Genomic DNA, 15,038 nt, shown 5'->3' on the forward strand with positions numbered 1-15,038 from the left:
TCCTCTGGGACTTGTCATCCAGGTGGGCAGGACACGGCCATTGCTTCTGGATCCAGTTCCTGGGGGTGGACCAGCGCAGGAGGATCACCTTGTTGAGGGCTTTTCGAGGAGTGAGGGTGAGATAGCCGATGGTGAGACAGGGTATTCTCCCCTTTTTCGTTCATCTACCCCATCCTATTTTGTAGGATTATCTGAAGTCCCAACTCCCCCGACCCCCTTTTGACACAAACACTGGGTCGAGGAAGGGGATGACTTAGAGTAACCAGACTAACTCTCTCACATCGTACTGGACATGTCCCATTAATCAGGTCCGGCAAAGTCAGGCATTTTACAGTAAGTGAATACACCTAATACCAGTTAGCTCTCCACACGAATAAAAGGCAACACCTAAAGACACACTCTGAGCAAGGCGAAACACGAGTTCGGGCAGAACTTCCGGAACGAAGGCACACCTACTGGAGCAGAGCAACGGACCAAAGGATGAGAGCAATGGGCCGGAAACCCAGAGGGTTCCCTACTGGAGGTTGTCACCTCCGACAGACCATGAAAGAAACGTGGAGAAGGCCAGATCCCACAAGTGAAGATTGCAATGTGTTCCAAGGATGCCAACGTCCCTCGCGGATGAACAGCAGAGTTGGGGAGGCGAGGTCAAGCCTGTCCTACTAACCTTGACTCATGAATTGAAAATAGTAAAACAAGAAAGAAGCACACATAGACAGTGATTTGGCAGGCAATCTGAGAGACCAGTGTCTGTTAAAGCGAATGAAGTAGCAACGTTATATCACAAGTAAAGGCTGCATGCATAAGGAGGAGATGCAAGGAAAGGCAGACCCGTAAATGAACTTTGAAGTAAACAGCAGCTCTGAGATCAGCTATACTAAGTACCGGAGTGGTTCGGTGAAAGGAAGTAGCCCTTTCAAAAGTCTTTGTGAAAGGTACATTGTTTGAAGTTAAAAAGTTAAAGTGAATTAAGCGTGAACTTTGAGTTGAAGTGGTCATGCGCTGGTCTGTAAATAGAGCCACGCACATTCTAAAGCAACATCCGTCAAACAGGTCTGAGCCCGATTGAGGGAGACACTAAGTATAATACGCTTGGGGAAGGGAGACCCTGGCAAGTTTGTGTTGAACTGTGATGTGAGAGGTCAGAGCTCGGCAGAGGGGGACCTATATGATCTGTGTGCTGTAAGATCTGAGCCTGACAGAGGGGGACCTTTGTCAACTTTCGGTTGGAACACGGTTTTGAGAGTTAAGAAAGAGACTTTAACGTGGAAAGTCAGGCGGGCCTCAATCCACGGTTTGGAACTGCTTAGAGTTTTGGAAACCGGGCCAGAATGTGTCATCCTGCCTACAAAAACAGCCTTACTCCGTGAGGATAAACGTGAAGAGAAGAGCTGGTTCAACTACCTTTATTCTTTTGAACACTGATTTTTCCTTTGCATACATTTTTCCTTTTTACACTTTTTGTACAAAAGTTAGGGCAGGCAATAGGTTTTTGTTAGTATCGGCCATTTTGATTTGACGGATTCCACTAGGACTGTCTTATTTATTATTTGAAATTCGAGACTACTCCTATCTTAGTTATAGGGCAAAATAGGAGTTTCTCCAACACCAATATTTTCAAAAAGGTTTTACAAATTGTATCCATTGTGTCAGTGTCATACTTGTGATACCATACCTTCCCTACATTGCCCAGAGCAGAACACAGAAAAGCTGATTCGTGCCTCATACATGTATCACACATCCCTGCTCGAGCGTGCTTTATTTACAATTTAAATCTTAACAAAGTCCCTTTTCTCCCTTTCACCAAGAAGCTCACTGTCCCCAGAGCTCTGGTCCTCTCTAGGCTGGACTATTGCAACAGCCTTTCTAAATCTTCCTGCCTCTGCTCTTCGACGATTACAACTTATCCAGAACAGGACTGCGAGACTTGTCCTTGGCATCAAGCCCAGGGATCGTATCTCTCCAGCTCTGAAATATCTTCACTGGCTCCCCCTGGCTGCAAGGATCAAGTTCAAGACCCTCTGCATCATCCACAAGACATTCTGGGGCCTGGGACCGCACTACCTCCAACTTTCTCTTCCAAAACGTCTTCCTTCTCAAGCTCTACGCTCAACCACCTCCAACTCTCTGAGGGTCAGACGGTTGTCCAAGCAGAGAGTTGGGGGCAGATCCATCTCCTCGGCTGGGGCCTCCCACTGGAACAGCCTACTTGCCGCTCTCAAACTTGAGCAGAACCACCTCCGGTCCCGAAAGCAACACAAGACCTTCCTTTTCGCTTCCGCTTTCTCTCTTCTTCTCCCCTGCTGATGCACCTGACTGCTCCTTGCACTGGTCACCCTCTGAACTCGGGCCCAGGCTCCTGCATGTCCCGTTGCCCTCGCACTGCCTCCGGGCTCCCCAGCACTTAATGGTCTGTCCCTACATCCTTGCAGTCTCTTCTCTCTGCACTTATGAGCCACCCGTGGCCTGTACTTGTGAGTTAACTGCACTTCCCCCTCCCCCTCTGCACTTCTCCCCTGCCCTCTTCCCCGCACTTGCGTGATCTGAATGACACAAGACCTAGTAAGATCGTTATTTTGTCCTCCCTTTGTTTCCCCCTCTTTGTCTTATCGCGCCTAGAAACACTTGTGTACGGGCGCGTTATAAATGCACATCATAGCATATCACATGTCTAGGCAGCTGATAAAGCAGTTATCACTCTTGTGTGTGGCAGAACCTTATCCTTAAGAAGATAGCAGCTGGTCTGCGGTGGAACACACTCTTTTGTAATTACAACAGTGATGGACAGAATCATGAACAGCCTTTTGTTGGTATAAGGAGGGTAATTCACTTTAGAATCTAGGATCTTTAAGCTGTTTTATTAAAACCGAGTTTCTCTGCAAGTGAGCAGGGTTTATCCTTGAGGTCTAAATGCTTATATAGAAAAACACATTTTAGAAAAGCGGCTGTTGATAAATGTTGGTTGGGAAGAGCTAACATCTGTAGATTCTGAAATCATGGTAGTACCTCCCTGTAGATCTTTATATAAAGAGGGCGCCAGTGAGACAAACATTGAAAGGCAGGAGAAAGGAAAATGCCTGATTTCAAATGCAAAAATTGCTTTAAATGACAAAACCATGCTTGGCCAATACTGAAATAATAGCCAAGTGGTCTTTTACAGTTGAGCAAGGATGTGAGAAAATACACATGGAACCTAATGATTATTGCCTGCAGGTATCATTTATAAGAAACCCCAACACAGCTGCAAGTCATTATTAATTGATAAGCAGAGCAAATACAATGCAATGCTTTTAACGGTCATATATGGTGAAAGCGGTCACATGGAGAGCCAGCACTGGCTGGGGAGGGTGTCATTGCTGATCTCAGGGTGCACTGGGGTTCACGTTGTTGGCTTGCAAACTGAGGGACTCCCCCCTTCCCCACAATCTGGTGAGGTGGCCATGTCTTATGTAAAGCGCTTTAGATTGAAGCGCTGTATAAAAAAAACTGTTATTATTATATTATGCCATAAAGCACGATTCAAGAACTAAAACGTGCTATAGCGTTAAGATGTCTGGTACTGCTATGCTCATGTGGTGGCGTTGCGGGGCGCGTGCCTAGGTGGAAGATGTGCAGGGTTCTCTGCAGTTGCTGCCTCTGCATCACTGGTTTGTGTGCTGTGGTCTGGGCTCAGATGGGTCACCTTCCTCTTGCTCCTCATCATCGTTCTCAGGCGCGCCAGTGAGTGTGGGTGGTGTTATGGGGAGGAGACATGTCCCATGTTCTGATGCTCTGCACTGTTCTGTGTTTATCCCTAATTAGCAATCAATACAGTCTGCAAGTGTTTGCCCCTCCTGCACTAGAGACAGTGGGCTGAACACCCTCCTCCTCTGGCTGCAATCCTGCAGCATGGATTATATATATTATCTTGCATATCAACCAGAGGTGGGTGTGGCCTAAGGTGCTGCTGCTGAATGTAGCATTGCATTTTTCAATATACCACGAGCCCTTATGGCATCCCGCGGGCACAGAGGAACAGTGGTGGCTGATGCAGAGTGCCCTCTAGGTAACAAGGGGGTCCTGGGAGACTCTCTGCCAGACATGAGTCCTGGTTACAAGAGCCTTACCCAGAGTCTTTAGCTCACTATCTTTCACAGAGGAGAAATATCGAACACATATCAGCCTTTATCCTGCCCTGGGGCAGTCCAGCACTGAAATGCTAGGCAATTCTCCTCTGAACAAGAGTGCCAACAGAAACCCCAGACACGTGTTTCGGTCTGGTTGGACCTCATCAGTAGGGAGGATCTGTGCCTCTCTAAGAATAGTGAGCAAGGGGTCCACGTCTGGATTCCCCTAGTAACTTAGAGTGAGACGCAAAGTTACTTAAATATGCAAATTAACAAGGGGTCCTGGGAGTCCCTCTGCCAGACATTAGTGCTGGTTAGGAGAGCCTTACCCAGAGTCTTTAGCTCACTATCTTTCACAGAGGAGAAATATCGAACACATATCAGCCTTTATCCTGCCCTGGGGCAGTCCAGCACTGAAATGCTGGGCAATTCTCCTCTGAACAAGAGTGCCAACAGAAACCCCAGACACGTGTTTCGGTCTGGTTGAACCTCATAAGCAGGGTGTACCTGTGCCTCTCTAAGAATAGTGAGCAAGGGGTCCACGTCTGGGTTCCCCTAGTAACTTAGGGTGAAACCCAAAGTTACTTGAAATATGCAGGTAACAAGGGGGGTCCTGGAAGTCGCTCTGCCAGACATTAGTCCTGGTTACGAGGGACTTACCTAGAGTCTTTAGCTCACTATCTTTCACAGAGAAGAAATATCCCAAACATATCAGTCTTTGTCCTGCCCTGTGGCAGTCCAGCACAGAGTGTCCTCTAGCCACATGCCTCCAACTCCACCTGGCACTGTAAGGTTCCATGTTAGCCTTTAAAGGGGGCACTTCTCCCTATTCACTAGAAGATGAAAGATGTGTTGCACACTCAGTTAGTTACACTAAATATAATCTCCTCCTGCCTTCCAAAAATTCGAAGACTTTTTTGTTCACAAACGTTTATTGTTGCATCTGCTTTGCAGATGCAGTACAACTGCGGAAGGTGTACATTTTCCTCTACAGATTTCTAAGACATCCTGTTTACAAATAGTATGTATTCTTGTCAGCAAAGGATGACACACCCCACGTAATTTCCGCTGTCCAGCTAAACATTCAGAGACGATTTAGTCACAACTAGTATTCTGTCTCATCACAACCAAGATGGTGCATCCCGTTTCGGACCCAGAAAACAATCCCCTCCTGTCTCCAAATAATTCTATAACATTTTATTTGCAACAAGTATTTAATCTGCTCGTTCACAAAATGTCTCCTCTTCCAGTACAACCACTGAATGTAATTGCTTGCCACAAAATAATTGTAAGAACTTGTCTTCACAAATAGTATTTTTTCTCTCATCTGTCACAAATAGTTGGCACACCCAGTACAAGAAATGGAATGTTCTCTTCTGCAGTGAAGAATGTGAAGGCATTGTCTACACAAGTAGTGTTTCCTCAATGATCAAACAATGTTGACACACCCAGAACAGTCACCAAATGTGCTCTTCAGCCTTCAAAGAGTTCTAAGACTCTTTCCTTTCAACTAGCTGCTGCTTTTTGTGTCACATAAAAGAGGGCATGCCTCATACATTGACTTAATGGTCTCTACCCCCATCAAATAATTAGAAGACATTTCCTTTGCAACTAGTATTTTGCCTTGTTAAAAAAATGCTGTCACATTCAGTTAAAGCCCTGAATATAATTGCCTTCATTTTCCATAGAATTCTAAGACATTTTCTTTACAAACAGTATTTTCTCTGATTCATCACAAAAACCTGGTACAGCCAATACAATAAATGAATGTATTCTCCTGCATCTGAAGAATTCTAAGGCATTTTATTTCTTCGCAACTAGTGTTTCCTCTCATTGATGGAACATTTGTGGCGCACGCAAAACAACCACTGAATGTACTCTGCCGCATCTAGTCATGTTCACTCTTTTTCTTTACAACTAGTATCGTTCGCCATTTGTCACAAAAGGTTGGCACACACAGTACAACTACAGAATGTATTTGACAGCCTCGAAACATTTGTAAGCCTTTTTAAAGGAAATATCTTGAAAGGATAGCACGCACAGTTAAAACAACTGAATATAAACTCTTCGGATTATCAGCAATAAAAAAAGGCAAGCTAAAACACTCACCCTCCAAGCCTGCAAGTTTGCCAGAGGATCCGCGAGGTACAGTGTGGCCAGTATTGTTAAGCTGTACCAACAATGCTTTGTCCCGGCCATTCTCTACGGCCTCGAAGCACTTGCAATCCAGGACCTGTCATGGCTGAATAAACTGGAGGGCCATTACTGGCGAACTGTGCTGAGGCTAGGTCCGTCATGCCCCATGGAATGCGTTCGGCTAGAATTAGGTCTAACATCTTTAAGAGGCATGGCCCTCTGTGCAAAGGTGTCTTTCAATTTAAAAACTTGTGCAGACCATACCTGTAAATTATTGGCAATGGTCGGGGACAGTTCTGATTCTGAAAGGATCCTGCAGGGTTTTAATTTTAAGACCCTGAATGAAACCCTATTTATGAAGATTGACTGGCCATTTGCCTAAAAGAGAGGCCATGCATTTGTTCATTTAAAAAAATCTTTTGAACACAAACTCAATAGGTGGGACTGGTGTGAGTTCTATATACATCTGGCAAAGCTAAAAGAATACGAGGCGGTATCACATGTTGTGCACCGCTATCGTAAGATTCATTCTTCCCTACAACTTTGCCCGGCCGGCGGCCCCTGAAGTTAGACAGTTCATTTTAAAGTTACGTATAAATTAACTGCCAGGAATGGGTATGAACCTAAGTGCCAGGGAGACCTTCCGATTGAAGGTCTCCCTGGCACTTAGGTTTTGTCGGATATGTTGTCACCCTGACCAGGTGGAGTCAGCACGACATGTCCTTACTCAATGCATGGAAATAGGGCCTCTAAATATGTGTACATTGGGTAGCCTGGTTCATTCCTGTGAGGCAATTACTGCTGACTCTTTTGGGATCATTGTCTGAATTCGCATTCTATCTCAGTCCAGCTTGCCTGATGTAGAGTCTGGCAGCAAGTTAAGGCACTGCTGCCAGAGTAATGAAATCAGACAGTGGTGTTTGAGAACTCATGTTTCCGCCTCTCTCTCCCGAGCCTCCCTTTTTCTTTCTCTTTTCTATGAATCTGACCCGGGATTTGAATTGAATTACCTGATGTATTTGGTGGTAGTTGGAAGTGGAAGGTATTTTGCAGTGGAATTGAAATGCCCCGATGCGCAGTGCACATCAGTCATATTCTAAATGATTTTCTCCCTATATTTTTATCTTTATCCTATATTGGTCTCTTGAATCAAGCACACATCAAGTGCCTGTACGGGCTTAGTACCACAGAATTATATGACATAGTGTGATGCACTTTTATGTTGTTGTGTTGCACTGTATTGTATTTTTACTTGTTTATTTTTACTCATGTGCTTTTATCGGCATTCCTACTGTATTTTTACACATTTGTTTTCTTAATTGCTCTATTCTGTATACTAAGAAAGTTATGTTGTGTAAGGTGCAAATGTTGTATTATATCACTATAAACTAAATTATTATTATTATTATTAATTATTATTGTATAACCTCTTCCTGCCTCCAAAGAATACACAGATTGTTTGTGTGTAACTAGTGATATGCAACCTCTGAATGGTTTATTCTGTCTCCAAAGAATTCTAAAATATTTTCTTTGCAACTAATATTTTCTCTTTTGACAAAACAATGCACGTTTTAATACAGCTACAGTATGTAATCTCATCTTACATTGAAAGGGAAGAAGGTCTATTGATCGATCCATTTTTCCTCAGACCATTATTGCCCGAATTCCTTTGCTCACATGATTCCTGAAAAATATAGATGGTGACTTGGGGTTAGGCAATATTGGTAAGGAAGGGATATGTAGGGGCAGTCGTGGTCCCTATAAAAACGAATTTGAGCAAAGCAATTTGAGAAAAATTATTTGAGCACAATAAACAATCACTAGACATAAAACCATAGAAAAATATCTATGACTTTTTCTTCTCAGCTAATATTATGCCTCAGCCTTAAGAGAATGTTAGCATTCCCCAAACAACCGCTAAATGTACGTTCATGCTCCCAAATCATTCTAAAACATTGTGTTCACAACTAATATTTTTACTTGTCTGACACAGTGGTTCTCATGGTATAATCACTGAATGTACTCTGCTGTTGCCAAGCCATTTTAAGATGTTTTCTTTACGAATACATTTTTGTTTCATACTAAAAACATGGCACACTAAGTTACCCTCATAGAAATATTCTCCTCCTGCCCTACAAGTAATCCTAACAAATTTACTCCAGAGCTAATATTTTATCCGTCACAATAATTTTGCAAACCCAGCAAAACAACTTAGTATTTGCTCCTGCAACTTAAGTATGTAAAGGTTTTTTCCTCACAACTAGTATTTCCTCTCATCACAAATACATGGCAATCTCCATTATAGCACTGAATATGATTACAAGTATTTTAACCCATTGTTTTTCTTTTCAAAACGTGCATGGATATAGTCATTATTTTTTTCCGTAATAACCTGAATAGAAAAACATTGTACACTTGAAAGCCAAGAATTCACCCATTCAGCCAGATTATAGAATGGCTCTTTATGGCCGTTTATTACACAATTGAATCCACTCAAAAATGCTGCATGAAACAAAAGGTTAGTAATACATCACTGTTAAAGCGCCTTTTCTTCAACTCTTCATCTCTGCCAAAATCTGCACCGGGGAATCCACACCAGGCGAACAGAGAGGTTTGTGCTTAATGCGCCCCATTTAAATCTCCAGAAATATAGGCTAGTACTTTGTCAGAAAGTCCACCTGTTGAAAGCATCCATTTGCATTCGGCCGAAATGTCACATGGAAAACTCCAAGAGGCCTCTTACTCACGGGAGCGCGAAAGACAACATAGTTTGTTTCGACGCCTGCAATGTTATTAGGCACTTTATTCAAAACAATCCTTGAAACACTGCTGACTGCAACAATATATTTTTCAAGTGATTCAAAGAATGCAGACAGTATTCAGAGCTCAAGTTAAAATGCAGCCTTCCCCGTGGCTTGATCAAAATGTCCACTGCTGCACCCAGATGCAAACTCGAATAGACTCCATGTTTTTCAGTCAAAAGTATCACATTTGTTCATCATAAAAGGTTGGCACACCTTGTAGAACCACTGAACGTACTCTACTGCCGCCAACCAATTCTGGGGTTTTCTTCACAACTAGTATTTTCTCTTATCACTAAGAGAGTACAGTTAGTTATAGCCACTACATATAATCGCCTCCTGCTCTTAATTATATGATACTTTCTTAGAAAGTAGTATTTTCTCTTTCTGTCACAAAATGTTGGCACGCCAAGAACAACCACTGAATGCACTTTCCTGTCACCACAGTAGTCTAATACATTTCTTTACAAATAATATTTTCAAGAAACTGAACATAATCTCCATCATTCTACAAAGAATGCTGATTGTTTTTCTTTTCAACTAGTATTTCGTCTCAGCGTTCACATAAAGGTGGCACACCCAGTACAGCCATTGAATGTGCTCTCCTACAGCCAAAGAATTCTATGGCATTTGCTTTGCATGTAATATCGTATATCATTTGTTATCAAAAGGTAAAATACTCAGTACAATCATGGAATAAACTCTCCTGCTTCGAAACAATTATAAGAATATTTAGTTCCAACTAGTATTTTTTTTTGCATCATATAAAGATGTCACACTCAGTTACAGCCACTGAACACAACTCCCTCCCCCTGCCAAATAATTCAGAGACTTTTGCTTTGCATTAACAAAATTGTCTCATTATTCACAAACTTTTGGCAGGCTCAATACAACCAGTGAATGAGCTCCCGAGCCTTCAAAGAATTGTGCGACTTTTTTTTCAACTCGTATTTTGTTCACATATAAATATGGCACACATAGTGTAGCTATTGAATGTAATCTCCTCCTGCCTCAAACTATTTTAAGCCTTTTCGTTTTGCAGCTAGTGTTTTCTCTCATCCATCTCAAAAAGTTGCGACACCATGTACAGACACTAAGGGCCTAATTCACAGAAGAGTTTTATAATGGCAAACCCCCATTGGAAAATGCGCTGTGAATCAGTCTCTAAGTTTTCCTACTTCCTAAGAATTCTAAGACAATTTATTTGCAACTAATATTTTATCAAGTCATAAAAAGATGGCAGGCTCAGTTACATCCACTGTAATATCCTGCTGCCTTCTTAGAATTGCATGAATCTTTCAATGAAACTAGTATTTTCTTCCAACGATAACAAAATGTTGGCACCTCTAGTATATCCACTGAAAGCGCTGCAGGCCTTCAAAGAATTCCAAAACCATTTCTTCACACCGTGCTTTTTCTGTCATCCCAAAAAGATGGTGCAGTCAGTTAGAACCACTTGATATAACCTCCTGCCTCCATCCAACAAAAATTCTGGGAGTTTCTCTTCACTCAAAGTCACTGCCAAAAAAATATCACGTGCGTGTACATCATTTAAGATGGTCACTGGGGTTCTTTTCTCAGTCAGCAGAACTCACAGAAAGATGGCCTATCCTAGTCTAATTGCCCATCTCTCCCTCAACTAAAATCCTATTTGAATGCTCTTCCTCTCCTTCAAGAAGGGCCTATCTTAATGTTCTAGCTTTGTCTGAAGTACATCCTATTTTTGCAAATAAATTCTATTAATGTTTGAACTCTCCCTCCATTAAAGCCTACTCCATCAACTACTCAAACAATTCCATACCTCTACCTCTAAGACTGATCTCAGATTGAACCTCAAACTCCCTAATTTCACAATTGTATCCCTAACTCGCTGGAATGTCTTGCCCAAACCCCACACAAAGCTTGCTTGCTCTTGATTCTAACAAAACACCCACTATTTGGGTGATTCTGAATGTGGCTGAGTAATTATGCCTCAAGCTAACTTTTCAGAAGATGCATTCACGCTATTTACAGCCATATCCCTATGCCTGCATAGCCCTATATTTCTATATTCCTATCCAGTTGTCTAGAATATAAAGAAGCTTCATACTCCTTTTTTTCCATCTGCTTTTCTATGATATTTCTGTTTTTTGACCCTGCTCTTTGAATCCAGGATGGATTTGCTCCTCCATACCTACACTTGGCCTCACGCTATGCCCTCACTTAACCGTTTCCCCTTTTCCCCCTGTGAGTTATTGGGGAACTTCCAAGCGTGATCATGAGTATTTTCTCAAGGCGCTGCAGCTCATTTTCATTTAAAATTTTTAGTAAACACAGGTACACTTCTCTAACTATCTGTTGTTCCTTTTCTGAAACAGTATTAGCCAACCTGACTTGACCATTCCTCGCTCCTACCTGTCTGCAGGTTGTCATGGCCACTCGCTTGGTCGACTTCATCGGTTCTTTGGCTTTCTGCCCTCTGTTTCCACGCTGGTCCTTGGCCCCTGACATGGATTTGACCTCTCCTACACCAATCTTCTGTCTTCCAGACTTTATCCTTTTTCTCTGAAAGGGTTGGCACAAATATATATTAGGAAGCCATGTACCAACAATGTATTAATACATTTGTATGTCTTATGTAGTGTTAAAATGATACTCATATATAACCATAGCATGTTTGGGTATTTGTCTCAATATTAAGGCAATAATTAACTTATATTGATTCATAATGTTGTATAGGCTTGTGTCGGTACTCAGGTGTTGTGGTTATTTGTTTCAGAGTTGTGCATCTATTACTATAGTTTTACTCTAGTGCATTGGATTCAATGGACAGGATTCAGGACTAGAAGTCCTAGAACAGAAAGGAGAGAGAGAGAGACAAGAAAACACAAGACTGGGACAGGGTGTCCTCGGTGACGTGGAGTTTTCAGGGGAACTTACCTATCAGTGCACTGCTCTAGTGAAACCTGTGTGTCGGTCAGTGTAGGATATGATATGATATGGCATTTATAACGCGCCTACATGAAGTGTAGACCTTCAGGGAGAGTCTCTAAGCCTGTGACTGAGAGACACTCTAAAGAAAAGCATCTTTTATTGCTGTCAGAAAGTCAGATAAAGAGATGAGAAGTGATGGGAAGAACTGGACGAGGGGGTGGTACACCCTGAGGGGCCTGCAACCTTTGACTCCCCAGATGTGTTGGACTATGACTCGCTTTTCAACTGTTAGAAGCATGTCGGCATACATGTTCTCCTGTGCTCTTGACTTTAATGCTAAAGATTGAAGAGCTTTTGATTTCTATAATGTATGAGGATGTATGTGTTGCTTTGATCCCTGACCCTTTCAGGGGACTACATTTGAACTTCTCATATTTAGATATTGTATAAGGCTGGATTGATGGAAGTTCACATATCCTAAGGAGTGCAGGAGTAAAGCATACTGTTATGCTACTATAATCTGTATTATATGTAGTTATAGGGAAGTTCGAGGTTTGCCCACAAGACAAGGGGCAGCCAATAATGCCACTAGCACGTATGGGTTCTATAAGTAGATATGTTCCCGTAACCAATCCCCTTGCCCAATAGGTTTTATTATTTACCCCATACTATGACCTCATAGCTGATGCACATTGGGGTATAAAGCCTTTGTGTACCTAAAATGTAACTGTGAGTGCGTGAACTACAATTTGCTGTTTGCCAGATTGTCCTACTTTATTGATGTGATAATAAAGTAGTGCTTTGCCATATTCTTTGAGTCTCTCCGGTTATTGGGTCCAAGACTGTTTATTACGAAATTTCCTTTCTGCGCATAGATACGCCCAAAAAGTGCTACTGCACAAAGGCATCTCCAATGATACGCAGCTAAACCAGGACTGGCTGAAGGCATCACCCATGACATGCTGATAAACCAGGACTGGCTAAAGGCGTCACACATGACATGCAGATAAACCAAGACTGGGTGAAGGAGTCACACATGACCTGCAGATAGACCAGGACTGGCTGATGGCATCACACATGACAGGCAGATAAACTAGGACTGGCTGAAGGCACCACCCATTACATACAGATAAACCAGGACTGGCTGAGGGTATCACCCATGACATGCAGATAAACCGGGACTGACTAAAGGCGTCACGCATGACATGCAGATAAATTGGGACTGGCTGAGGCATCACACATGACAGGCAGATAAACCGCGACTGGCTGAAGGCATCACTCATGACATGCAGATAAACCAGGACTCGCTGAAGGGGTCACCCATGACTTGCAGATAAACCAGGACTGGCTGAAGGCATCACACATGACATGCAGAAAAACCCGGACTGGCTGAAGGTGTCACCCATGACATGCAGATAAAATAGGACTGGCTGAAGGCATAACACATGACATGCAGATAAACCAGGACTGGCTGAAGGCATCACTCATGACATGCAGATAAACCAGGACTGGCGAAGGCGTCACACATGACATGCAGATAAACCAGGAATGGCTAAAGGCATCACTCATGACATGCAGATAAACCAGGAATGGCTAAAGGCATCACTCATGACATGCAGATATAAACCGGGACTCACTGAAGGCGTCACACATGACATGCATGACATGCAGATAAACCAGGAATGGCTAAAGGCATCACTCATTACATCCAGATGTAAACTGGGACTCGCTGAAAGCATCACCCATGACATGCAGATAAACCAGGACTGGCTGAAGGCGTCACCCATGACATGCAGATAAACCAGGACTGGCTGAAGGCATAACACATGACATGCAGATAAAACAGGACTGGCTGAAGGCGTCGCTCATGATATGCAGATAAACCAGGACGGGCTGGAGGCATCACACATGACATGCAGATAAACCAGGACTGGCTGATGGCATCACACATGACATGCAGATAAACCAGGACTGGCTGAAGGCTTCACTCATGACATGTAGATAAACCAGGACTGGCTGATGGCATCACCCATGACATGCAGATAAACCAGCACTGGCTGAAGGCGTCACACATGACATGCAAATAAACCAGGACTGGCTGATGGCATCACCCATGACATGCATATAAACCAGGACTTGCTGAAGGCGTCACGCATGACATGCAGATAAACCAGGAAAAGCTGAAGGCATCACTCATGACATGCAGAGAAACCAGGACTTGCTGAAGGTGTCACGCATGACATGCAGATAAACCAGGACTGGCTGAAGGCGTCACCCATGACATGCAGCTGAACCAGGATTCGCTGAAGGCATCACACATGATATGCAAATAAACCAGGACTGGCTGAAGGCGTCACCCATGACATGCAGATAAACCAGGACTCGCTGAAGGCATCACACATGACATGCAAATAAACCGGGACTGGCTGAAGGCATTACTCATGACATGCAGATAAACCAGGACTCGCTGAAGGCATCACTCATGACATGCAGAGAAACCAGGACTTGCTGAAGGCATAACGCATGACATGCAGATAAACCGGGACTGGCTGAAGGCATCACTCATGACATGCAGATAAACCAGGACTGGCTGAAGGCGTCACCCATGACATGCAGATAAACCAGGACTCGCTGAAGGCATCACACATGACATGCAAATAAACCGGGACTGGCTGAAGGCATCACTCATGACATGCAGATAAACCAGGACTCGCTGAAGGCATCACACATGACATGCAGATAAACCGGGACTGGCTGAAGGCATCACACGTGACATGCAAATAAACCAGGACTGGCTGAAGGCGTCACCCATGTCATGCAGATAAACCAGGACTCGCTGAAGGCATCACACATGACATGCAAATAAACCGGACTGGCTGAAGGCATCACTCATGACATGCAGATTAACCGGGACTGGCTGAAGGCATCACACATGACATGCAGATAAAACAGGAATGGCTAAAGGCATCACACATGACATGCAGATAAACCAGGAATGGCTAAAGCCGTCACTCATGACATGCAGATGAACCAGGACTGGCTGAAGGCATCACACATGACATGCAGATATACCAGGACTGGC

The 15,038-nt window shown here is 43.3% G+C and overlaps 1 protein-coding gene across 2 annotated transcripts in view; it reads right to left on the reverse strand.

Moving 5' to 3' along the window:
- The window catches only part of PLEC (plectin), a 1,447,724-nt gene that overhangs the window by 1,284,229 nt on the left and 148,457 nt on the right, over positions 1-15,038 (reverse strand). For both annotated transcript variants that reach the window (XM_069621862.1, XM_069621861.1), the window contains exon 2: positions 11,438-11,587. In XM_069621862.1, coding sequence (XP_069477963.1) covers positions 11,438-11,533 — 96 coding nt within the window. In that variant the 5' untranslated portion in view covers positions 11,534-11,587. The remainder of the gene's footprint in view (positions 1-11,437; positions 11,588-15,038) is intronic.

Source organism: Ambystoma mexicanum, chromosome 5q (genome assembly GCF_040938575.1).
Source record: "Ambystoma mexicanum isolate Mex_15411 chromosome 5q, UKY_AmexF1_1, whole genome shotgun sequence".
NCBI classification, from domain to species: Eukaryota; Metazoa; Chordata; class Amphibia; order Caudata; family Ambystomatidae; genus Ambystoma; species Ambystoma mexicanum.